General features: G+C 37.5%; 3 protein-coding genes across 5 annotated transcripts; 2 read left to right on the top strand and 1 right to left on the bottom strand.

Moving 5' to 3' along the window:
* Positions 1-2,990: 2,990 nt before the first annotated feature.
* kcna7 (potassium voltage-gated channel, shaker-related subfamily, member 7) lies at positions 2,991-9,697 on the bottom strand. The gene is made up of 3 exons (XM_055051822.1): positions 9,467-9,697; positions 7,947-8,660; positions 2,991-4,563 (listed from the first exon to the last, which is right to left on the bottom strand). The coding sequence occupies exons 2-3, from the start codon at positions 8,631-8,633 to the stop codon at positions 3,628-3,630; spliced, it is 1,623 nt and encodes a 540-aa protein (XP_054907797.1). The 5' UTR covers positions 8,634-8,660; positions 9,467-9,697; the 3' UTR covers positions 2,991-3,627.
* A 913-nt stretch (positions 9,698-10,610) lies between these two features.
* On the top strand, positions 10,611-14,991 carry hsd17b14 (hydroxysteroid (17-beta) dehydrogenase 14). The gene is made up of 9 exons (XM_055051820.1): positions 10,611-10,954; positions 11,045-11,083; positions 11,163-11,260; positions 11,793-11,859; positions 11,940-12,031; positions 12,448-12,552; positions 12,625-12,692; positions 13,378-13,474; positions 14,745-14,991. Exons 1-9 carry the CDS (start codon positions 10,873-10,875, stop codon positions 14,889-14,891), a joined length of 795 nt encoding a protein of 264 aa, XP_054907795.1. The 5' UTR covers positions 10,611-10,872; the 3' UTR covers positions 14,892-14,991.
* Positions 14,956-24,955, top strand: bcat2 (branched chain amino-acid transaminase 2, mitochondrial). 3 transcript variants are annotated; one of them, XM_055051817.1, is made up of 12 exons: positions 14,964-15,522; positions 15,604-15,751; positions 17,331-17,402; positions 17,580-19,311; positions 19,921-20,031; positions 20,148-20,267; positions 20,341-20,504; positions 21,378-21,520; positions 21,598-21,683; positions 22,788-22,928; positions 23,009-23,083; positions 24,179-24,955. In XM_055051817.1, the coding sequence occupies exons 4-12, from the start codon at positions 19,018-19,020 to the stop codon at positions 24,218-24,220; spliced, it is 1,176 nt and encodes a 391-aa protein (XP_054907792.1). In that variant the 5' UTR covers positions 14,964-15,522; positions 15,604-15,751; positions 17,331-17,402; positions 17,580-19,017; the 3' UTR covers positions 24,221-24,955. The 3 variants fall into 3 exon arrangements, with proteins under 3 accessions (XP_054907791.1, XP_054907793.1, XP_054907792.1); XM_055051816.1 differs by lacking the exon at positions 15,604-15,751 and having other exon boundaries at positions 14,956-15,522; positions 17,286-17,402; positions 19,111-19,311; XM_055051818.1 differs by lacking the exon at positions 15,604-15,751 and having other exon boundaries at positions 14,959-15,522; positions 19,111-19,311.
* Positions 24,956-24,970: the final 15 nt, after the last annotated feature.

Below are 24,970 nucleotides of genomic sequence, written 5' to 3'. Positions count from 1 at the left end.
CCGGAGCAGCTGTTGACCTCGGGGTCACCATGTCGGCTCTTAATGGTTTTTGTCCTAAAGCTCCTAAATGAGCTGAGCGATCATCAGAAAACCGCCTCAAGTGCATCTTGACCTTTTTCACATTTTCTCTGCTTTTGTTTGGGTTTGTAGTGCTGCTCTGATATAAAGCTTTTATATTTGTGAAGTAAAATTATGCAGTTTTATAAATAAATGTTCATTTAAAAACTGCAAAAACACAAAATCTTACCAGTGTCGGTGCAAATATCTTAGTAAATATTTGAAATAAAATAAAACTAACTTACAAGTAGCTTTTCAGAAAAATATTCAGTCAGTAATTCCTTAATATTTATTTAAAGTACTAATTCTACTGGCAGAGTTTATATGACCCGTGGAACAAAACATTTTGGTCATAAAATAGTTTTAATAATCTTTAGCCGTCACATCGAAGATTGGACAAACAAAAAACCAAATCCGCCTTGCGCCTGATCACTTACTTAAAGAGAGAAATTAAAATTAATCACCATATTTTTGAATATAGTAATCATTTATAGATTTATGCTAGCTGAATAATACTCTAACCGCTTGAAGAAAAACTAGAAACAAAACGACTCAGACTGTCAAAATGAACAGGAAGTCAAATTCACACAAGAAACGTCAAAAATACAAAATCAAAACAACAGAAATCAAGATGAAAAAACAGAACCAAACTCCTTCTGATCTTGATATTTTGGACTAAAATCATGAATCAGAATCAACTTTATTCACGCAGACTAGAAACTTGACTTACTTTCCACTTGGCAGGAAAGCAGGAGGCGGAAACTTCCTGTTTTGGATGGTTTTGCACTGAGGAGCCCAGAAACGCCGAGGCTGAGTCACGGACGCGTCTTCCATCGTGACAAAGACCCAAAGCAAACAGTCACAGCGACGAAGGAGTGGCAGCAGAAGAACCAGCCGGTGTCAGGTTCTGGCCCGACCGGTCGCCACACATCAACCCTGCAGAGGGAAAAGTTACGTTTCCCAAATAACTCAAGGATTCAGAGAGTTTCAGTGAAAATGAAGGGACTGCACTGCAAAAACACTAAATATTACCAAGTATTTTCTAGAACCTCTATTATGTTAACAGTTCCTTAATATTAATAAAAAAGTACAGATTATTTAGCTTATGACAAGATATTTTCCCCCATGTTATATGTGAAATAATCTGCTGGTGAACTTTTCATCAATATTCAGTTATTATTGACTTAAATTAGATTCTATTTCTTATTAAAAAGTTACTTCTAAGTTAATTTAGTCTTATTTTAATTGTAATGATAATTTGCACTAGAAACTGGACAAAATATTTTTTTTTCTTGTTTCTACTCCAAATATCCTTAAAATAAGACAAAACTAACATACAAAAGTAACTTTTTAGAAAGATATATCAGCTTGTTTTAAGTCAATAACTCAATATTTATAAAAAAAAATAATAGCAGAGTGGAACTATTACTTTTTATGAAAATTGTTGACTTAGAGTAAGCTCCTATTTTTTTCTGAAAGCTACTTATAAGTTAGTTTTGCTTTATTTAAAGTGTATTAATGTATTTGCATGTTAAACTAGTCTAAATTACTTGGTAATGTTTTGTATTTTTGCAGTGTAGCTTCAGTTTCAGGTAATATCAAAATAATCTGTGTTCTGCAGTGAAAGTTTCACAACTTAATCTTGACTTAAATCTTTTTGATCATGTGGTATAAATGAGTGATAACAAGTTAAGATGGCAGATTTTCTTTAAGCGTCCGGTCATAAATCAAAGCCAGTGAAAGAAGGAAGCGTCTGTTTTATGACAGTCTGACCTCTAGAGGTTGAATCCTTCCTCACACCAGCCTGACTCATAAAATCCTGACGTTTCCCAACAGAACCGGAAAAATGTCAGCAGCAGAATCATCCGTCATCCGTTGTGTTTCTGCCTCGGCTTTAAGCCTCGTCATGCTTTAGAAAACAAAAAGAAAAACTCTTTTCATTTTCATGATCATCACATTCTCCGGGAGTCACTGCACTGTGAGTCATGTGGAAGGCATGCAGAAATAAAACATGATCTTTTCTAAGTAAAGGACGTACATGTATACATGGAAACATCTGCAGACAACATGGCGTCCTCAGCCTAATAAACGACACGCATCCATTTAAAGACCTGCAGTCAAACGACTTCAGGTGAAGAAACATTTTTTGCTGCTTTGGAGCGTTTATTCTGACTGAATAATACGAAAAGAAGAATTCTGCAAGCGTTCCTGTTCTACAAATATATTTATACACTTTAATAAGTTTTCAGCAAGAATTAAACAAGTAAATAATTCCTTAAGACTGATTTTTTTTAAATACTAGATTATTTCACTGATAACATTTCCCCCTTGTTGTAAGAAAAAGTAATTTTTTGGACAATTACTTTTTACTTTTACTTAATTTTTCCTCATTTTCTTATTTTGTATGACAGAATTAGAGCCATGTGAGGAAAAACAGTTATGAGAAGAAAATTGTAGTATTTTATTTGCAGTGTTCTTGAATATAATATTCAAATAATATGAATAAATGTTTCATTATTTTGAAGAACAATAATTTGAAGTAATTTTTTAACTTATTTTAAATTTGTAAAATAAATTCTGTTTTATAATTTGAATTTTTTAAATTCTTGTAATTAAATTTTTTTAGTGTGGTGCTAATACTTTTGTAATTATTTACTTTTACTTAATTTTGCCTGATTTTGATGTTTTGCATTAAGAAGAGCGTTAGAGTCATGCGAAAACAAACATTTCCGAGAACAAGGCCGTATTACAACGTTATGCTTGTAATTTCATGACTATTTTCTTGCAGTGTTTCTCTAATGCTCGACAAATGAACTCCATGAAAATGTTGGATTTTTCAGTGTTTCATTTTGCCATGAAAGTCTGATTTATTTGAACATTTTTAAAGGTGGCGAACGCTGCCATAGCTTTGCAGTAACCAGAGAAACAACAAACAGGAAACAAAACAAAGTTTACTTCTCGACTTTGCAAAATGTCACACAAAACTCTGAGCAACGAGAATCAAGGTAACCTGCTGAATTTGTGTTCAAATTCAACCTGTCGTACCTTAAAGGTGACGTTTCCTTGAACAGCTTAGGAAAGGTCTACACAAAACATCTTTGACAATCAGATTTTCGGTTGATTATTTTCAGCTTCCTTCAGAATGAGCTCCCTGTTTTAGGGCGTCTTGTCACTTTAAATCCAATCGACGTTTACACTCGCGTGTGGAAATGGCCGCAAACAGATGCACAATTATACAATCGAGCATCTTTGAAAAGCACCCAAAACCAACAAGAACGCAACAATAAAACATTCATCTTTTCCAGCAGCCATTGTACAGCAGTAAAACCAGCTGACCAAACATGCTGACGCTCAGCTTGGGTTGCTAGGGCAGTAACTGATGATTTGTGACATTATAATAGTCAGTATATTTTTCAAAATGCTCAATTTTTTAGATACCAAAAAACAGTAACTTATTGCCAAAAAATGGTTGAGTGTTTTGTTAAGCATTTGGGTTGTTATTAGTAGCAACAGAGACCCAAAACGAAGTACATAAACGTGCAAAAAGTGTCAGAGTGAAAATGTTTTTTGTCACACTTGGGTAACCAGAGGTTCTTTGAGAGTTAATTTCATCCCTTGCTGATCTCTTCCTCCCTGTTCTGCACAAAGCACAGCCAAGAGGTTCCCGTTGAGCGGCGGACATATTGCCCTGCTTTGTTCATGCAGAAGCGCACGATCCCCCATGAATTCAGGATCCTGATCCGTCCCATCGTCTTCGTCGTTCTCTTCGTCGTCCTCTTTGTTGTCTTCCCAGAGCGATGTGGAGACATGGTGGTACTCCCTGCTGTCCTCGCACTCCATCCCTCGGTGGTAGAAGTAGCTGAAGTTTGAAACGATGACGGGAACCGGCAAGGAGATGGTGAGCACACCCGCAATGGCGCACATGGACCCAACCAACTTTCCCACAACCGTTATAGGAACTATGTCCCCGTAGCCCACCGTGGTCATGGTCACCACAGCCCACCAGAACGACTCAGGGATGCTGGTAAAAAACGTGTCAGGACTGTCCACCTCGGCAAAGTAGACCGCGCTGGAAAACAGAATGACGCCGATGAAGAGGAAGAAGATCAGGAGCGCCAGCTCTCGCAGGCTGGCCTTCAGCGTCTGGCCGAGGATCTGGAGGCCTTTGGAGTGACGGGAAAGCTTGAAGATCCGGAAGACTCTCACCAGCCTGATGACTCTGATGAGCGCCAGCGAGACGGACGGCGGCGTCCCTTTGTCCTTGGCCAGCTCCGTTCCCACTGTGACGAAAAAGGGCAAAATGGCCAAGAAGTCGATGATGTTCATGATGTCCTTGAAGAAGCGAATTTTGCTCGGGGCGCTGATGAAGCGCATGATGAGTTCAAAGGAGAACCAGCAGATGCAGATGGTCTCCACGATGAAGAACGGGTCCTGGAACGGGGAGAACTTTGGCGGGACCAGGATGGTTACGTTGGGGATGGTTGGGTGAGGCGTGGTTGTGTATTGCTGAAAGACAAACGGAGACGGAATCGTCACAACCAGAGAAAATGACAAGTTTCTTCCTTTTGTTAATTCTTTTGGGATTTTGCGGTTGGTTTTATGATTGTTTTTAGTTAAAATATCTGATTTTGGTGCTACTTTAGAAAAATGTCCAGGGAATGGAGGAGTCAGTGACCGGGGGCCAGTTGATCTTTGCCTCATCCAGAAAATAGTTCCCAAAAATGATACTCAAGCAAAAGTATCTCTACTTCAACATAGTTTCACTCAAACCAAAAGGAAAAATTAGTCATCCAAGTAAAAACGTTACTGAGTAACTCATCAAAATATCAGTTGTTTAATATTTAAAAATTATGTAATCAGACAGACCAAAATATGAAGTTAAGTTGGAGTTTTTCTGTGTTATTTTCTAAAATAAATAATAACAATATGAAAGTAATTCATATAATTTACATAATAATAAAAATATTGCAGAAAAGTAGCAGAAAAACTAAAGTTACGAGAATAAAGTAATAAAATTATGAGAATAAATCATAATTACCAAAATGAAGACATAATATTAAGAGAATTAAGTTGTAATATGACTTTATTCTATAAATATGTCTTTTTTCTATAAAACTTATGAAACTTTCTGTGTTTCTTCACACAAATGCTGCAACGGTTCATTGTTTAGAGTTGTGAAAAAGAAACAGAAGAAAACTTTCAGAAATAAGATCATTAGACCCTCAGCTGTTGTGAATAAATTGTCTGAAGAGTTTGGTAAATATTTTTATGACTGCATAAATCAGCGGTCAGTAAAACAGCTTTGATTAAAAGTTCGAACGTCTGGATCTTGGGTTTCTGAGCAGATCTTCGTCTGCATGGAGACGTGATCACAGCAGGGGAAACATCTTCAACATCCGTGATGAGGTCTGCGATACGGCGATAACCTTTTCCCTCCTCTCCTTTTTCACTCTCCCACCAACTTTTATAGAAATCACTTTCTCTATTTCTGAACACACAAATAAACCTTAAGTTCATGTGACTCTGGCTTGAATTACAGACATCTGGCGCTTCATTTAACTCAGATGTTTGTTTTTATCTGGGTGGAAAATGCTCGCCTGACATAACTTGGCATTAGCGTCTTTTCACAAGTTAGATAAGGTTACAGAAAGCGTCGGATGGCTCTGCGCTGAAACGGCCTGATAATGCAACCTAAATGCTGCGGCTTCGTGTTTTTCAAGGTTTCATCTGGATTGTTGTTTTCATAATTCAGCTCGGATTAATCAAATGATAGGGATGAACGATATTCCAAAATCAACACGCAGCTGAGAAAACATCTCATCTCCTCTTTCAGCTCCTAATGAACTCTGTAACCTCTCTGGAAGAAGGATTTATTACTGCACCAAAGTATTAAATCAAATCAGTTTCAGCTGGAAAATTAAACTTGCCTTTAATGTTTCTCGCTACCCATCTTTTTTTGTTGTTTTGCAAAATATCTGTAGTGGTTTTTGGCAAAAGAATGATACTAATCTGAGTTTGATTACATTAGACTTCCACCTTCAGATGCAGCTTTAATGCTGGTTCACGCATAAATCTTTTATGTCGACTGGAAAGCAACACAATGCATTTATCAACATCTAAGAAAACTGGAAAGCAACTGATTGGGTTTGGATTTCATTTCTGATTTTCTGCAGTAATGGGTTTATGACTGATGATGCCAGCACTGTGTAAAATGTTTTCATTTTTATTTGATTTTCATCAAAAAAACAAGTTTCTAATACAAATATCTTGGTACACAAGTGACTTTCCAACAAGATATATGAGACTATTTTAAGTCAATAATTCCTTAATATTGACTTTTTTTAAAAAAAAACTAATACTGTCACTGCAATAAAAAAATTTATTTTCAAAGACTTTTTTTAGTTTTCTCGCCTTGTAGAAAATTTCTGAATTTAATGTCAAAATTTCAGTTTGGTGGAAATGTACTCCTTTTTTCTGTCAACATTAAATAAATACATCATCAGACAAGTGAAATAATCTGCCAATGGAACTAGTACTTTTTCACCAATAATAAAAAATTATTATAAAACAAGATCTTCCATCTTATTTTAAAGACAGAAGATGGAGACAAAGTGAAGAAATCTAAACCTAAACTAAAACCTCATGAAAAAGCCTGAAGACTTTCTGTTCGCTGCTGCATCGTTTCTAATTTCATCCTGCGGCGAAAAGCTGATCTGCCGCCGTTTTTTCCAAGCCGCTTTCAGAGCCGGTGAGTCACCGCGTTTATTAATACGGACATCGGTTTATGTGTCGATGCTCTCTAACGGCCGTCCAGGCTAAGTTTAGCCGTCTGGTAACCTTAGACCGGCTCTCGCATTCACTCTCACTTCAGGCTGGTTTTGAAGAATCTCCCGAATGACTCCGGCAGGTGCCTGTTGGAGAAAACAGGCTGAACGTCTTCAGACTGGACACCGACAGGATGACGTCTTCACTCCGTCTGACTGGATCGGGTTCGCTCGCTTTCTCTGCTGCTTTGCCCGCTTTTTTTCATCTCATCTTCATGTTTAACATTTATTTTGACATAAAAAGGGTGACACTTGTCTGCAGATTAGAGCTGCAGTTGGCAACATTTAGAAAAGAATATGTTTGTTTACATATATCTGTTAAAATTATAGATAATTAGTGAATCTAAAAGGCAACGCTCCCGACCATAAACAACCAATCAGATCCAGGAGGAGGGTCTTAGCGCTGTCAATCATCCTCATGTATGCTGCTTAGTGTGCTAACAATGGGAAACAACATACCATTACCAGAAAACCATTATTTTGGTGACTATGCTTATTAGCATTAGCATTCACACCAAGTTATGCTAGCTCAATGTAGCAGAGAGCAAGGGTAGGAGAGGGAGGATGAGCAGCGTCACACAAGAATGTGATAGACAGCACTAAGACTTCCTGTCTGCTGGCTCTTCCCAGTTATTAGAGCGCCGAGTGGAGGTGAAGGAACTTGATTTTTTCACTACTAATCTAATAACATGCTTTCACAACAAAGTAACAGTTTATACGAATGTGTAAAAAAAGTATTTTTTAATAAATTTTCCTTATAAAATAAAATATTTTCAGAGGTTTTTCAATCGTTTTCTTTAGCGGTTCTTGGTACAGCGCCCCCACAGGCGAGTAGGGGAACAGGTTTTTCAGAGAGTGGTTAGTTTGACTCAGTGAACTGAAAGAGAACCGAACTGCAAGTGTAGCAAAATGTTGCGATTTCGATGACTCTACAAGACTATTGGATGCGAAAACACCCTAACCCTACAACTAACCCTAACCCTACATTCTGCCCCAGTAACCGGGGCATTGGGGGCTTAACCTTTGCACCCAAAATGACCTTTCATGCCAACCTGTCCTCCTCACCTCCCGCCGCTCCTTCTCGTTTCTGAAGTCCGGCAGAGTCTCCAGGCAGAAGATGAGGATGGAGAGGACGATGACCATGACGCTGATGATGGCGATGATCCTCGCTCCACCCGAAGACTCTGGATACTCAAACAACATCCAGATTTTCTGCTGCCACTTTGTGGACGGCAGGGGCCTCTCCTCCTCCTTGGCGAAGCCCTCGTCCTCCTTGAAGCGGTCGATGATGTCCTCGCCGAGTTCGTAAAAGTGCAGCTCATCCAGGAACATGTCCAGCGGGATGTTGGCGGGCCGCCGCAGCCTGCCGCCCGACTGGTAGAAGTAGAGGATGGCGTCGAAGCAGATGCGGTTCCTGTCCAGGAACAGCTCGTTGTGCAGCGGGTCGTAGTAGCGCAGCCGGCGTCGCGGGTCGCCCAGCAGGGAGTCGGGGAATTGAGCAAGGGTGCGCAGCTGGGTTTCGTACCGCATCCCCGAGACATTGATGGCCAGGCGTTCACTCAAGTCCCAGCCGCTCCTGCAGGGGCGGCGGCTCCCCCTGCTGGCTTCGCCACGCACCTCCTTCTCGCTGCTCTCCTTCTCCAGCTTGTTGTACTTGTCTTTGCTTTGCTTCTGTTCGTCGCTGAGCTCATCGGCTTTTTGTTTCTCCTCTGGCTCCCCCTTGTCTCCGGCTCGCTTGTCGTGATTGTCCATTTCTCGGCGTTGGATGTTTCTTTGGGTCTGAAAACCAAACAGATGAATCGAAAAGTCTCCTGTTGATCCAGACAACTCTCTTCAATGTGAAATTTACCTTTTGCACATTTTTACAGTTTCGTTTGAGTCTCTAGAGCAGCTGATTTCTGACATTTTAACCAAAATTTTATCTCAATCTCCAGACTCAGTTACCCAGCAGCCACTAAGCCTTTCTAAAAACTTTGGTTTCACAACAAATAATTTTGTTATAGATTGTTTGACAACTAATCAATTAATAACATAAAAATTGCCACTTTCTGCAGGTTTTTCATTATTGTTCTTCATTGTTGTTATGCAATATTAGAAATATGTTACAGATGTGAAAAATACTTCAGTCCCTTCTTTAAATGAGAAAATAAACATTTTCCTGCCTAAAATGAAATAACAGCGTTCTTCTAAACTTGGTTATTTGTAGCAAAGGATGCAGCTAAAATCAAATACTCAGCTCTTTCTGCTTGACTTAGTGCAGCGTAGGAATAATTATTGATTACTTTTCTTGGATTGACTGATTAATTATTGCTTCATGAAAGATTTTGTTTACCGAGTTTGAAGTAGGTGAAGCTAAATGGATCTCAAATGGTAAATATTTATATTTTAGTAATATTTTTTGCTTAATTACTGCTCTGAATGTATTGTTTTTCCACCAAATTGCCTTTTATTTAGTCTGCACACTTCACTTAACGATTAATCCATTACTAATTTAGTTGACGGGGTTTTTTTATCAATCGATTAATCATGATTAATTGCTACATCTCTAGTTTTTTATGCATGGTTTTTATAAGACTCCTCCTTACCTGGCTTCAGGAGCTCCAGCTACTCACACCTCCACCTGCTCCTCCTGCTCGGCCTCCGTCTCCCTGCCCTCCGCCTGCAGCCGACTCTTCGCCGACATCGGGACCTCCAGGAAATCCCTCCCAGTGTTTTGTGGCGGTTAGGAGGCGGCGGCGGCGGCGTGGCTCCTTCAGGGGCCGCTGTGATGTTAATCTGCAGCGCTCACTTGGAGTTGGGCTTGTTTGTGGGTCTCTTCACTAGCACCCTCTCTGTTACCCAGGGAATGCTGCAGGGTTGAAATTTAATCTTTGACCCTGATCCAAGAGTGCCGCTAACCCCCTGCACACCCAATCCTCACCTTTGCTGTCTGAAAATGTCAACCTGTTAGATCTACTAAACATACTGTACATGGTGAGTGCAGGAATAGTGTACATATCTGCATGATAACAGTAATAATATATTGACTATCATCACTGTTTCCAGCTGATTATGTACATTATTTTCAAAAAATACTGTATAACATTATTTTTAGATTTATTTATTTTTTAGTTCCTGCCAATTATTTATATTATTAAAACTTACATGTTGTAGATTGAATTAATTAAAAACAATGCATTTGTTTCATTTCCTGCATAATGTTTACATCATACATTTAATACATACATTTAATTCAAAACCTAATTAAATGTGTTTTTGAGATTTATCAATACAAGATTTAAATTGTTTAAAAAAAATACTTGTAATTCATAACTTAGTATAGCATTATTTGTAAATGTAAAATTTAAAAATGTATATTTTTTTTGTTCCTGACAAAATATTTATATCATTTCAAATATATATGTTGAAATTCACATTTTAATGTTCTGTGAAACTTTATTTTGAGATTTAATTAATCTAAAAAGTATATATTTTTTATTTCATACTGAATAATTATATGTAAAATGTATAGTTATATTTAAATGAAGTAAATGTTCTACTTCACAACGTAATGTTCGGTGTAATATTATTTGGAGGTTGAAATAATTTATTAAAACAAATATGTACATTATCTAAAAAAAAAAACGATTTAATATCAACGAAACAGGTTTCTGTTTTTACAGTGTAATGTCAGTTATAGTTACGTTTATTGTTGCATGAATAAAATAAGGTAAATTGTCTTCAACATTACATATGTACCAGTAAGCTGAGCTTTCCATGAATTGTTTGGGTTTTGCAGCGAATTACAGAATTTCCGATGGTTTGTTCAGCACCTGAACGCCTCAGAGCAAAACCAGTTTTTTGTGGGACTTTGAACTTTACAAACATTTGTCGACATCTGCAGTATTTGACAAAGCAGAGAGCAGAGAGAAGCAGTCAGCTTGTGATCAGATAATAACTCGTGGTGTTTTGCAGATAATCGCTGCGCAGAGTCTGTTTGTGGCGCAGCAGAATGGCGCTGCGCTACCAAAACAAAGCGGTTATTGTCACTGGAGGATCCAAAGGCATCGGCAGAGGGGTCGTCAAAGCGTTTGGTATTGTGGATATTTGTTTTTACAGTGTGTGTTTGCTAAGATGGCAAAAAACCGAAATGGAGCTCTGATTATTTCTGCGTCTGCTTTTAGTGGGAAATGGCGCTAAAGTCGTGTTTTGTGCAAGAGGAGGTCGGTGTTGAGCAGCGCAAAACTGCAAAATGCGTAAATAAAACAGGATAGCTGCAGAATGTGTCACCATGTGTTGCAGCTGCAGCAGGTGAAGCTCTGGAAACGGAGTGCAACGCGCTGGGTCCAGGCTGCTGCAAGTTTGTGGAGTGTGACGTCACCAAGGAAGACCAGATCCAGGTAAAGTGATAAAAAAAAAGATGCACACTGTCCCATTTCTTACGGTAAGCCAATGAAAATAAGCTGATTTCTTAATTAATCTTTAGATTAGCGCAGCCGCACTACAGAGCAATAATTAAATCATAAAGTCATGAAATGACAAGAATAAAGTCATATTATTATCAGTATTTGGTCAAAATAAAACGAGAATAAATTCTAAATGTTATATATGAGTCATAGTGTTAAGAGATTAAAATCATAATGTTGTGACTTTATTCTCAAAATGCCATTCTGATATTATTACAACTTTTTTCTCATGACTTTACTGTTGGAGTTTATTTTAGTAATATTTAAATAAAAAATCTGACATATTTTTTTATACAATTAATCGTAAGAATAATTGTTCGATTAATCATTTACTACAAATAATCCATAATGTATGTCTCTGTGGAAACAGGAAGCAGTACTTTATTAAATATAGATTCTACATATTTGAGCAAAATGCTTAAGTTTTATGGATTAAAATCCAGATGAATTGGGCCTTTTCTTCCAGCGGTTGGTTGCAGTGACCCTGCAGCTTCATGGACACATCGACTGCTTGGTGAACAACGCAGGCTGGCGTGAGTCTGTTCCTCCGGAGGGCAGAAAGCGAAAAGTCTGAGTCTATGTTGCTTTTTAAATGATTTGTCTTCCATGCCAGATCCTCCTCACAAAGCCACCGATGAAACCACAGCAGAGGAGTTCAGGAACCTGCTGAATCTGAACCTTGTCAGCTACTTCTTAGCTTCCAAAGTAATTTCCATTTTTACTCTGGTTCATTTCTGAGTGCAGAATTAAAAACATTGTATTGTGATCATGTAAGCACTGATCATTATTCATCATACCGTTTTTAAAAAGTATTCAAACATTGTTGAGCAACCAACTTTCGCTTCACTTTTGCAGAGGATGGAGAGTCATAATTTGAAATCTAATCCACCTCAGTAAAGGCTGAATAATAGATTCAGATATAGTTTCAGTTTGTTGCAGTTTTTCCCCATTAATTGCCGTTTTTATTTATTTCAGCTCGGAAACATTTTCTCAATTTCAGTTTTTGTTATTTTGTTCGTTTTAGGTAACGACCTGCCATCATATTAAATTTGATCTAATCCAGAATGTTTCTATTTCAAAAGAAAAAAACCCAACATAATTCTGCAGATGTTTTCCTGCAGTTTGCTTTGCCGTATCTGCGTCAGCGCCACGGAAACATCATTAATATCTCCAGTCTTGTGGGAACCATCGGTCAGAAAGACGCTGCGCCTTATGTCGCCACTAAAGTGAGTCAAAGTGTCGAGATGAAGCTTTTAAATGCACAGAACTGCTCTGTAATGCACGTCTTTCTCCGCCAGGGGGCGATCATCTCCATGACAAAGGCGATGGCTGTGGACGAGAGTAAACACAACGTGAGAGTGAACTGGTGAGATAAACCAGTGATGTTCCAGTTTGCAGAAGGACGTTGGATTATATTTGTCATGATTTTTTAAAAATAATTGCTGTTAAATATTGAGCCTGTATTTTTCAGCCATTTTTTAAAATAAATATTGACGGTTTACTGTGTAGAAAAAAAGGAAAAGGACTTAAATATGTCACAATAAGCTCTACAAGATATTTAATCTTCAATATATTCTTGTGAAGATTATATTAGTAATATATGCATAGAGATTATTTTTATCAATGGCTGCCATATAAATAAACAAAATTAATTTGTTATAATTTAAGAAATGCATGTTTAATCCTCCTCAACATATATATATATATATATATATATATATATATATATATATATATAACATGTATGTATTTAAATTGTCTAATAATTATGTACCTGGAAATTTATATTTATGGTCTAAAAAACCTGACTTGAAATGTTTTTTTTTTTTTTTATCTGAAGAACAACCAAGTTTGGAAAATATTTGAATCCCTTAAAATGACAGAAAGTGGCTGACCTCTACCGTTTATTACTTACACAATAATATGAAATAAATACAAATTATTATAGAAACCGGAAAATGTAAAGTTGGCAAAATACATTTGTGCTTCTACAAATACCTCTGGTAATAAAAATGTAAAAATTTCAATTGAGTGTCTGACGCGTGTTGCAGCATCTCTCCGGGTAACGTGATGACGCCGCTGTGGGAAGAACTTGCTGCGCAGACGGCCGACGCTGCAGCCGCCGTGCAGGCGGGGGAAAATGCTCAGGTGAGGTCAGGACAATGCATTCAGTGCTGAATATTCAAACCTTCTGTGTTGCTAACCAGTTAGTCTCCTGCTGGTGTAAAGCAGCAGCTGACCTGGATGTTCACTGAGTTTTGTTGTTGTGGTAATGAATTGCCTCATCACAACCGGTCTGTGAAACGAAACACTTTGATTCTTAGAACCAGCAGGGGGGATTTTACCAACTCTGTTATGATTAAATGCTAATTAGATTAGCAGCTGACGAAACTAGTTAATGTTTATTTGAACCGAAGGATTCATAGAGGTCAATTTCTCAAATCTTGCATTTATTTCCTGAATCTAAAAACTGTTCAACTTTTCTAAATGTTTATTTAATAAACCAACATCAAATAGTGAACAATTGCAAGAAGACTAAAGTTTTCAAAATTAAAATTAAAATCTAAAAAGTGTTTGTTATCCCTCTATTCTAATACCCCTAAATAAATCCAGGTTGTTTATTCAAATATAGATGTTTATTTATATTTGAATTCATTTCCATCCACTTCCTAATTGATCGATCTTTTTACTTTCGTCTCAGTCGCACAAAATCCCTGAAGTTTGTTGTTTTCACATGACGACACATGGAAGTGGTCAAGCACTGAATACAGTGGAGAAACACAAAGTCTCACCAAGTATTTCTGTCTAGTTTCTAGTGCAAATATCTTAGTATACTTTAAGTAAAACAAAGCAAACTTAAACGTAAGTTTTCAAATAATTCCTTATTAAAAAGTTCTGGTTCCACTGGCAGATTATTTCGCTAGATTTGGAAAAACGTCTTGCAGTATTACAATGGAGTTTTAGAGCCACTAAGACAATAATTTAAAAACAAACATATGAGAATAAAGTCAAAGTATTGTGAGAATAGTACAACATAATAAATCATAATAAAGTTGTAGTGTTACAATTTTATTCTCATAATTTGATTTTGTTTCTTATTATGGGCCAAATACTCCGTCGTACACCAGAAACCAGACCAAAATAATTGGTCACATTTTGTGTTTTTGCAGTGTATTTAGTTTTTATTTCGTTTTTCAGCTGTTGAAAGCACAGTAGGAAACTGCCATCTTAACTTCATAGCATGAACATGTTTTTTTTTTCTTCTTTTAAACCTAAATTGTGGAGTTGACCAAGTTGAGATGCTTTAATTATATGCGAGTTGAGCGGATTTTACAGCTTAGCAGCAACTGTGGGAACGAACAGCTGCAGGCTTGCAGAATCGTTCATCCCGTTTCCTGTGCGTATGCTCCTCCAACAGCTGATGGGTCGGATGGGGACGGAGGCTGAGTGTGGACTGGCTGCTCTGTTTCTGGCCGCAGACGCGACGTTCTGCACCGGCATCGACCTGCTGCTCAGTGGAGGAGCTGAACTCAACTACGGCTTCAAGAGTCAGATCCCATCCTGAGGGTCTCTGACCCCAGAGGATCAATGCAAATTACAAAAACAAACACCTGTTTTTAAAAATAAAAAATAAAAACAGGGTAACAGTATTGCCATCCAATGGACTGGCGACCTGTCCAGGGTGAAATGTCTCTCTGGAGATGGGCACCAGAACCTCTCACCTCTCCCTCCGGGGACAAAGAAGAAAATGGATGAAATAGAAACAGACACGTTGGGAATAGAGGAACATAAATATTTTAAGTATTTTGGCATGCAGGTCAACCGCAACACGATCTGCGCCGCTGCCCTCCTGAACGGCCAATCAACAATAAGCGGTTTGACCTACAGTAAACTCTGCTCCTCCTGGCCAATCAGAGCCCAGGATTTTGCCACTCCTTCAGTAACTTTCTGAATCCTCATACTGTAATTTATTGCTAACGTTTTTGTGTTTAAACAGAGCCAACAAAATAATAATAATGATAATAATAAATTAAACCAGATAGTGTAATAAAGTAAAAGATTTGATTCATAATTAATTGTTCTGGAAGGAGATTGGCGCGTCCGTCAGAGCGGAACGGAATCGGATTTGTATTTGTTTCCACACGGGCGAATAATCTCGTTATATCAGCGCAGAGGAGATGGCCGCCCTCCGAACGGTGAGTGGGTTCACTGACCTATGTGCCTCTTCTTATCTGTTTACACTAATAACCCGGGTTAAACATTATGTAATTCATCAGTAAATCTGTAAACCCGGAGGAGAGGAGATGGACATGACTGTTATCGCACGTGGGATCGTTCCCGCGCCGGGAATCCGACTGCGGGGAAGATCCCTCACCAGACTTCATTTGGAAAAGTTTAAGATAAAGCTTCGTCCTAAAAATAAAAGTGAGAACAACAAATTGAAGGTTAAATATATATTTTGTAGAGATGATAACAAATTCGGCGCTTTTGTTTTGGTGATATTTCAATTGTGTCATTTTAAATATATTTTATATTCTGCACAACTTGAAGACGTGTTCGTTTGTTTTTAGTGACTCGACAATTTGCAGGTTTATTCAAAATTGTCTTTCGTCATTCAGGCTGCTTTTGCTTCCCGAACTTGCTAAAATAATAATGCAACCTTGTTTTCCTTTTTTCTTTTTTTGCATGGTTATGTTATAATTTTAGCTTTTTTTTGTCAGATTTCTTTTCATCAGATTTATGGCTTTGTGTGTTACCTCCCATCAGATGAAGCAATGAAGACAAAACTTGCATCATCCTTTCGTTATGCATATAATTACTGCATTTCTCAGTAGAATTAGACCTCTGCTGGAGAACTGAATGGATCACACTCGACCTTGCATTCCCAGGACCATAAGGAGAAAATTTCCCTTTGTCCGAGTAGTAGTAATAGGCCTCCCAATCTTTTAATAACTGAATGACATCATCAGGTTGCACGTGGATTATTGCGCAACACTTTAAAGCACTGGCCATTTAAAAAAAAAATCTTCCAAACAGTTACTTTGACTCAAACTGGCTCAATAAATTAAAGAGTTTTAGAAGAAAAATCTGCATGAATTGACCTTTAAGTTGGATCCTAAAATAAATCTATTGATAAAAATGGATTTATAGTCATATTTCGCCATCATTTGGTTTGTTTTTAGAAGTGAACTAAACTACAGGTTGGGAAAGAGCTGCAAATTAAACAAATATTTACAAAATCCTCAACAAACCTGTTATGCAAGAGTGTAACCGTTAGTTTAGCTCTTGAACAATTATTTTAAAAAAGCTTATGCGACTTAAAGTTGTTGCATTTATCACTAAAAATGAGTCCTGAATATGCAAAAAGCTGAGAGATTAGTTAAGTTTTGTAATAGCAGCGTATCGCCCCGTACTGCATGTCAAGTGGCACAGATTAGCCGGGGTTCCCATAGTTCAGAGTTGATTTATTGTTAGTACATCCATGGCGGCCATCTTGTTTGACAAACAGGTTTTACTGCGTCTATTTATTTGAACTTTGAATCCAGGTTAACTCCATGAAAGAGTATTGAATTAACGAGAATAAATTTGTAACATTAGGAGAATAAAGTAACTTCAAAATAAAAAGTAAATGTGTCAGATCTGGATAATTTATATTTTTTCTCGTAATTTCATGATGTTTTTTTTTCTGGTAAAATTGTTTCTTATTTCTTATTATGACTATTTTCTCATAATTAAACTAAATTCTCATATTCTGGATTCTGACACTCTGTATTAGATCTCACAGACATTATGATAGAAATAAAAGCCACTTTTTAAAAATATTTTTTGTCATTTCTTTCTGTTTTTTTGGAAAACAAAGCGAGAAAACTGATTCAAACAGAAAAAAATCAGGTTTTCTGTCCTGCAGATAAACTGAAGACAAACTGTCAGCCATTTTGTTTCTTGATTATTTGGACAGAAGGCTGCAGGAAGAAGCTCTGAGTCTTTGTTGTTTGGTCTGCAGGCGCTCCATGCACGACTCGTTCAGACTCTCCCCTTCTCGTTCGGCGCCCTGCGATTCGCCAGCTCCTTTAAGGTAATTAGGAAACTCCAGTCGGGTAAGACCTGCACAGGCATCGTTCTGTTGACGTTTACAAAAAACTCTGGGGGGAAAAAGAAGCTTCCCCATTTTTTAAAAACTATTTCCTCCTCTCACCTGCTCTCTCTTTTCTGTTTTTGATTATTTAATTCAATTTAATTAAACCCAAACCAGTCAGAACCAAAGCCGGGGGAGTCCAAAGTGACAAAATGTTGGCAGCAACACCATTTATTTGATTTCAAATTGCCACATTTCTTGCAAGAATCACATCAGCTTTTTCTCAAAAGCTCCAGCCACATTTACTTTAATGAGTTTATTAAACTTTAAGCATTTTTAAAGAAAGAGTGGCCTAAATCATGACTTTATTGCTCAAAATTAACAAAATTTTGTTCTATTTTTCCCACTAGATGCCAAGAAAGTTTGCTAAATTTCTTATGAGGCAAACGTGCAAAACTCTTACATTTGTAATAATTTACACATCACTTTCCAACAACAAATCTGACTATGTCGTTAGTGAAATAATTGCATATTTATTTTATTGTTTCATTAGTGAAATAATTGCATATTTATTTTATTGTTATTCTTTGTCCAGTTTCTAGTGCAAATGTCTTTGTCTACTTGAAATAAGAAAGATAAGAAGGGGTTTTAGCGCCGTTGTTGGTAAAAAATGGGTAAATTTGTGAGAGAAAACGTAAACATTTTGAGATTAATCTCAGAAATTTTCTAGAAAACAACTTGGAAATTTCTGAGTTTGAAAAGTAAAAAAATTGAAAGAAAAAACCCTCAAATTTTTTTTTTAGAAAAAAACTGAAATTTCTGATTTTCAAATAAATTATTTGACTTGAAACTTTCTGAGAAAAATCAGTTTTTTCTCGGACATTTTTCACTTTTGGAGCTCGGAAATTTGAATGTTTTTCTCTAGAATATTTCTGAAATTCATCTCAAAATCACAGTTTTGTGGCAGAAATGAACTTTTTTCCTGTCGACAATGGCTTCAAGACACCGCTGCACAAAACAAACATGGAAGTAACTTTTCAACAAGATATCATTTTTGAATCCAAATATTCACAATCAGCTGAAAAGAGTCGAGCTTATCCAACCACAAAACAGTCAAGCAAAAAATAAGATACATTTTCCCACTTAAATCTGTTTAATTTTCTTCTGAAATATAAAACCTGGTGTTAACTTGAAGAACATGGCCTGATCTCAGTTTGTTGCTGTAGCAGATTTCAGACATGAAGTAACTTTTCAACAAGATTTTGATTTTATTTAAATGACTCCTGAATACGGAATCTAACATGGCAGATTATTTCACTTACATTTCTAATGTTTTAAATGAAAAAACAACAATATTAAGGAATTATTATCTTAATACAAGCTCCTTTTTTATTGAAAAGGTTCAGTCAATTTTGTCTTATTTCAAGTGAACTAAGATATTTGCAATAGAAACTGTATAAATATACTAAAACTTTTTGCAGTACAAGAAAAAACATTTTTTGGCCCTCAAATCCTTTAACTTGATGATTTTGGCCTATCTGACCAAATCCTTGGACGTCCCTGTTTCAGACTGGCTCCATGTTAATCCTGTATCTCTAATGTGTTTGTGTAAAGCATGCTCTATCAATACCCGGCTCAAAAACAATCACTGTCTTCTTCGTGGCTCCGTCTTTCTGCTCCGCTCTGCTCTCGTCCCGTCCGCCTCCAGGCCGCAGACCTCAACATCGAACGCAACCCAGAATGCAAACCCAAGCCCGACCCGTCCACGCTGATGTTCGGAAAGCAGTTCTCCGACCACATGCTGACCATAAGCTGGTCCGAGAAGGATGGCTGGGACGCGCCGCAGATCAAACCCTTCCAGAACCTGTCTCTGCACCCGGCCTCCTCCGCCCTGCACTATTCCATAGAGGTAAGGCTCCAAAACACAGATCTAAACATGGAGCTAAAGCAGCAGCTAAACATGGAGCTAAACTAGCAGCTAAACCAGCAGCTAAACATGGAGCTAAACATGGAGCTAAACTAGCAGCTAAACATGGAGCTAAACCAGCAGCTAAACATGGAGCTAAACCAGCAGCTAAACATGGAGCTAAACTAGTAGCTAAACATGGAGCTAAACCAGCAGCTAAACATGGAGCTAAACTAGTAGCTAAACATGGAGCTAAAGCAGCAGCTAAACATGGAGCTAAACTAGTAGCTAAACATGGAGCTAAAGCAGCAGCTAAACATGGAGCTAAAGCAGCAGCTAAACATGGAGCTAAACCAGCAGCTAAACATGGAGCTAAACTAGCAGCTAAACCAGCAGCTAAACATGGAGCTAAACTAGCAGCTAAACTAGCAGCTAAACATGGATGGAGCTAAACTAGCAGCTAAACATGGAGCTAACCTAGCAGCTAAACGTAGAGCTAAACTAGCAGCTAAAGGTTGAGCTACACTAGCAGCTAAATATGAAGCTAACCTAGCAGTTAATCATGGATTCTCATCCTAAATGTTTATTCTTTGGTCTTTTTTGTCGTTTCAGCTGTTTGAAGGCATGAAGGCGTTCCGTGGCGTCGACAACCACATCCGTCTCTTCAGGCCGATGCTGAACATGGAGAGGATGCATCGCAGCGCAGAGAGGAGCTGCCTTCCTGTGAGTCTCTGCACTGAAGGGTCATCCAACCATCCATACATCCAACCAACCAAAAAAATCTGATTAACAATCGTAATTATCTTAAGGACGATCCTCTGATGTGTTTTTCATTCCAGCTGTTTGATAAAACCGAGCTGCTGCAGTGCATCAAGAAGCTGGTGGAGGTGGACCAGGACTGGGTCCCTTTCTCCCAGGATGCCAGCCTCTACATCCGACCCACGTTTATCGGCACCGAGGTGAGTTTGGTGATCCGTGAACAATCCCTGCTCTGCCGTTTGCGTTTCTAACGGCGTCCTGCTCCCCATCCAGCCGTCTCTCGGTGTTTCTCGAACCGGAAAGGCGCTGATCTTCGTCATCGTCGGCCCAGTGGGACCGTACTTCACCACGGGGACCTTCAACCCGGTTTCTCTGCTGGCGGACCCGGCGTACGTCCGAGCTTGGAAAGGAGGAGTCGGGGAGTACAAAATGGGGGGGTGAGTTTTTATTCTCGTCATTCAGGGCGGATCCATGCTGCCTTCCAGTTGTACTCAGGAAATGGTCAATTTCTACGTCACAGTCGGGTAAAATCAGCGACGGTGTATTAGGGCAATATAGACAGGGGGGGAAAAAGGAGTAAAATCTTGACAAGTAACTCAGATTTTTTAAATTAAATAAAAATTTTTAGACCTAAATTGTGTTTTGAGGAAACATTTTTAATCACCAAATATTTTCAAATGTTTATTAATTATGAATAATTGTTATTAATTATCATTCATTAATAATTGATTATTAATAATTTAGCATATTATGAAAAGTCTATCACTTTGCCCACTTATCAATTAATTGTTAGTTTATTGATCAAATCAACCAACTTCAGATTAAGTGATTAATCGATAAAGTTAATCTGTAATCTGAACATTTCTCTGGATTACATGGGCAGAAAGTTGACCTGACCCTTTATCTCAGACCGTTAAAGTCTCTAAACCTCGTCTGGAGTTTTTGTTTCTGTTCAGCTCCTCTGATCTGACTCAGTCCGTTACATAACCGAACGCCGGATCCGCTCAGGGATCCGCTCAGGGATCCTCTCAGGGATCCACTCCGCTCTGGTCCCATCAGAAGGTGGGACACGCGTCCGCCCCAAACCCGGATTTAGCCGCTCTCACCAGCCGGGAGAACAGAAAGGGATTCAGCCCGGGGCATCGCTGCGTTGTTCGACACAGACATGCATCTAAAACTGCAGCTGCAACTAAAAATGATCCCAATAATTGATTATTCTGGCCAGAAACTGCAGTCGGTGCAACAGCCGTGAAGTGACGGCTGTTATAATAGAAACGTGTGTGTGTGTGTGTGTGTGTGTGTGTGTCCAGTAACTACGGGCCGACCATCGCCGTCCAGACGAAGGCGGTGAAGCAGGGCTGCCAGCAGGTTCTGTGGCTCTACGGCCCGGATGAGGAGATCACCGAGGTCGGCACCATGAACCTCTTCATCTACTGGACCAACACTAACGGAGGTGAGACGCCCTCTGACCCCTGATGCTGGACCTATTGAACATGGGTGGATATCGATCAGCTGTTTGTGTGTCTGCAGAGAGAGAGCTGGTGACTCCTCCTCTGGACGGCATCATTCTGCCCGGAGTGACCCGGCAGTCCCTGCTGGACCTGGGCAGAACCTGGGTGAGAAGACGCAACATCCTCCTCAACAAAAAGTCCAATTAATGCAGCTGGAGCTTTATTTAGCTTCCAAAACCAGAACTGCAATTCAAAAGTGAAACCAGTTGGGTTTTAATTTTAATTTGTAACATAATTTTCTAACTCAAGAAAATGTAAAGTACGACACAAAGTATTTAACATTTTATAACAAAGTTTCAACAAAAGGTAAAACCAGGTTTATGGAGAAACTTTTACTGAAAAAGCAACTTTGCTGCTTTCTTCAACTTGGATCAAAATAGTAAGGGTTTTGAAAGAAAGTAACAAAAATCCTCTTCTTATTACTGAAAATAAATTTATTGTCTTTGAATACAACAGACACAAAATATTCTACAGTGTCTGAGGGCCGTTGCAAAAAGAAAACAAACATTTCTGGCAAAATCAAAAAAGTTTGAGTAAGAAATTTGCTAGAAAAACAAATTTTTAGATTAATATCAGAAATTTTCTACAAAATTTCAAATGTCAACATTTTTAGATTAGTTAGTCAGAAATTCAAGAAAAAATTTGGGAATTTCTGATCTCAATAAGTGGAAAAAAAATATTGACAAAAATCAGAAATTTTGACTTTAATTTGATAAATTTTCAAGAAAAAAAATTAAAATTTAAAAAGTTTGTGAAAATATAAAATTTGAAAATAACCTAAAAAATGTTCTAGAAAAAATTCTCTGAGCTCAAAGAGTCAAAAATTGACAAGAATAACAAGAATTTTTTAGATCAAAAAGTCAGAAATGTTTCACTTTTTGAATTCAGAATTTATTTTTTTATAGAAAATTAATCGCAAAATGTCTGACTTTCTGGCAGGTATTTAGTCTTTTCCCCTTATCTGTTAGGGCCGTTTTACAGTGTCGTAAAAATCTCTTAGGTTTTGGACCTACAGTAAATATCAGGCTTCTCTATTTGCTTGATTTTATTTTTCTTTTTGCCCACAACAATCTGAGTCCACGTAGCAAAACGTTTGTCCTAAATAGAGTGAATTAATTCACATTCCTGCTGTTTCTGTGAAATTCTCCGTAACCTAAAGTCTTTGAGGATATCTAACAATATTTCTCGTTCTTTGTTCGTTTCTGTCAGGGCGAATTTAAAGTGACGGAGCGAACGATGGGGATGAAGGAGCTGCTCCAAGCTTTGGATGCTGGAAGAGTTCTGGAGGTTTTTGGAGCCGGGACCGCCTGCGTCGTTTGTCCCGTTGGAAACCTCCTTTATAAAGGAAAAGTACGTGGAATTTTAAAATGTTCTTGGTTTTACGGTCATCCTGTGGGTCAGGTTCTTTGCATTTCTTAAATTTTTTCCAGACTTATCAGATCCCTACAATGCAGAACGGTCCAGATCTCGCAAAGAGATTCTACAAAGAGCTCACTGATATTCAGGTAAGATTGTCAGCCCTAATTCAACCGGTAACAAGCAAATTAAGCCAGAAGTAGCAACAATATTCAAACTTCCACAAGTAAATTTCTTCCTCTCAAAATTGCTAATTCTAAAGCAAAGTGAAACTAAACACAGCTGGGTGGCTAAATGTTTGGTATCTGGACCAAAAATGGGGTTTATGTTTGAGGAGGCTAATGCTAAGTAGCTGCTAATATACGCTAGGAGGCTACCAAGCTAGCTATTTTGTACCATTTACAGCCATTTACAAGCTTTTGGAAATTTCAAATGAATAAAACAAAAGTATTTTTGGTTTTAAATATGAATATGTTTTAATCCAAATAAACTAAATATGTTTTAATTCAAATAAACTAAATATGTTTTAATTCAAATAAACTAAATATGAATATGTTTTAATCCAAATAAACTAAATATGTTTTAATTCAAATAAACTAAATATGAATATGTTTTAATCCAAATAAACTAAATATGAATATGTTTTAATCCAAATAAACTAAATATGTTTTAATTCAAATAAACTAAATATGAATATGTTTTAATCCAAATAAACTAAATATGAATATGTTTTAATCCAAATAAACTAAATATGTTTTAATTCAAATAAACTAAATATGAATATGTTTTAATCCAAATAAACTAAATATGTTTTAATCCAAATAAACTAATTATGTTTTAATCCAAATAAACTAATTATGTTTTAATCCAAATAAACTAAATATGAATGTTTTAATCCAAATAAACTAAATATGAATATGTTTTAATCCAAATAAACTAATTATGTTTTAATCCAAATAAACTAAATATGAATATGTTTTAATTCAAATAAACTAAATATGTTTTAATCCAAATAAACTAAATATGTTTTAATCCAAATAAACTAATTATGTTTTAATCCAAATAAACTAAATATGAATATGTTTTAATCCAAATAAACTAAATATGTTTTAATTCAAATAAACTAAATATGAATATGTTTTAATCCAAATAAACTAAATATGAATATGTTTTAATCCAAATAAACTAAATATGAATATGTTTTAATCCAAATAAACACTCTCCTGACTGTTTTCCTCTCCCAGTATGGACGCAAACCAAGCGAATGGGCGCCGGTGGTGGTTTAGAGTTTTTATACGACGTGATTCCAGTTCAATCAACCAGCTAATGCTTTCCTCTGCCCCACATCGACCCTCAAGAGGAAAACGGTTGGAGCTTTGAATGTAAAGCATTACCACATCAAGCACATAGATGACAAAATAGAGACAAATATAAAGATTTGATGTAAAGTATTAGAGTTAGGAGTCTATATATAAAGTATCAAACATGTGTGTTTAAAAAGCAGCTACATATTCAGTGTAGGACTTGGAGGCCAGCCTCTCTGCAGAATGCACTACTATTCCACTGTAGAACATTTTTAACTGTTACACCTGTGAGGACGTCCTGTTGCTGATCCAAGCCACTGAGCTCTCACGGAGCGGCGCCCTCTGGTGGTGGGAAGCAAAGCCGAGCCCTGCAGGCTGGCTGTTCTCCTGCATTGGTTTGTGTTTTTATGAGAACGATGTAAATTCCAGATTGTTTTTAGAGGCTTTTAAATTATTGTGTCCTCTTGTTGATGTGAAATCTAGCCAGCTGTCTTCCAAGGTATGATCTTGCTGTTTCCTTTGTTTTTGAACGACATGTGTTTGAGCACAGATTGTCCTCCTGTCTCTTTTCCTTGAAGTGCCTGACCGCCGTCGGTTAGCTTGTTCTTCTCATATTCATTCTCTATGGGATGTAGCTGAAAACGATTCACCTTAGTTTTATTTTCAACATGCTGTAACGTTTATTCGGTTTTTACAATAAAACTTTATTGAGGTTTAGTGGTTGTTTATTTT

The sequence above is a fragment of the Poeciliopsis prolifica genome, unplaced genomic scaffold, assembly GCF_027474105.1.
Source record: "Poeciliopsis prolifica strain line A6 unplaced genomic scaffold, Auburn_PproV2 SCAFFOLD034, whole genome shotgun sequence".
Classification (NCBI taxonomy): domain Eukaryota; kingdom Metazoa; phylum Chordata; class Actinopteri; order Cyprinodontiformes; family Poeciliidae; genus Poeciliopsis; species Poeciliopsis prolifica.
This window is presented reverse-complemented; position numbering and strand designations above follow the sequence as displayed.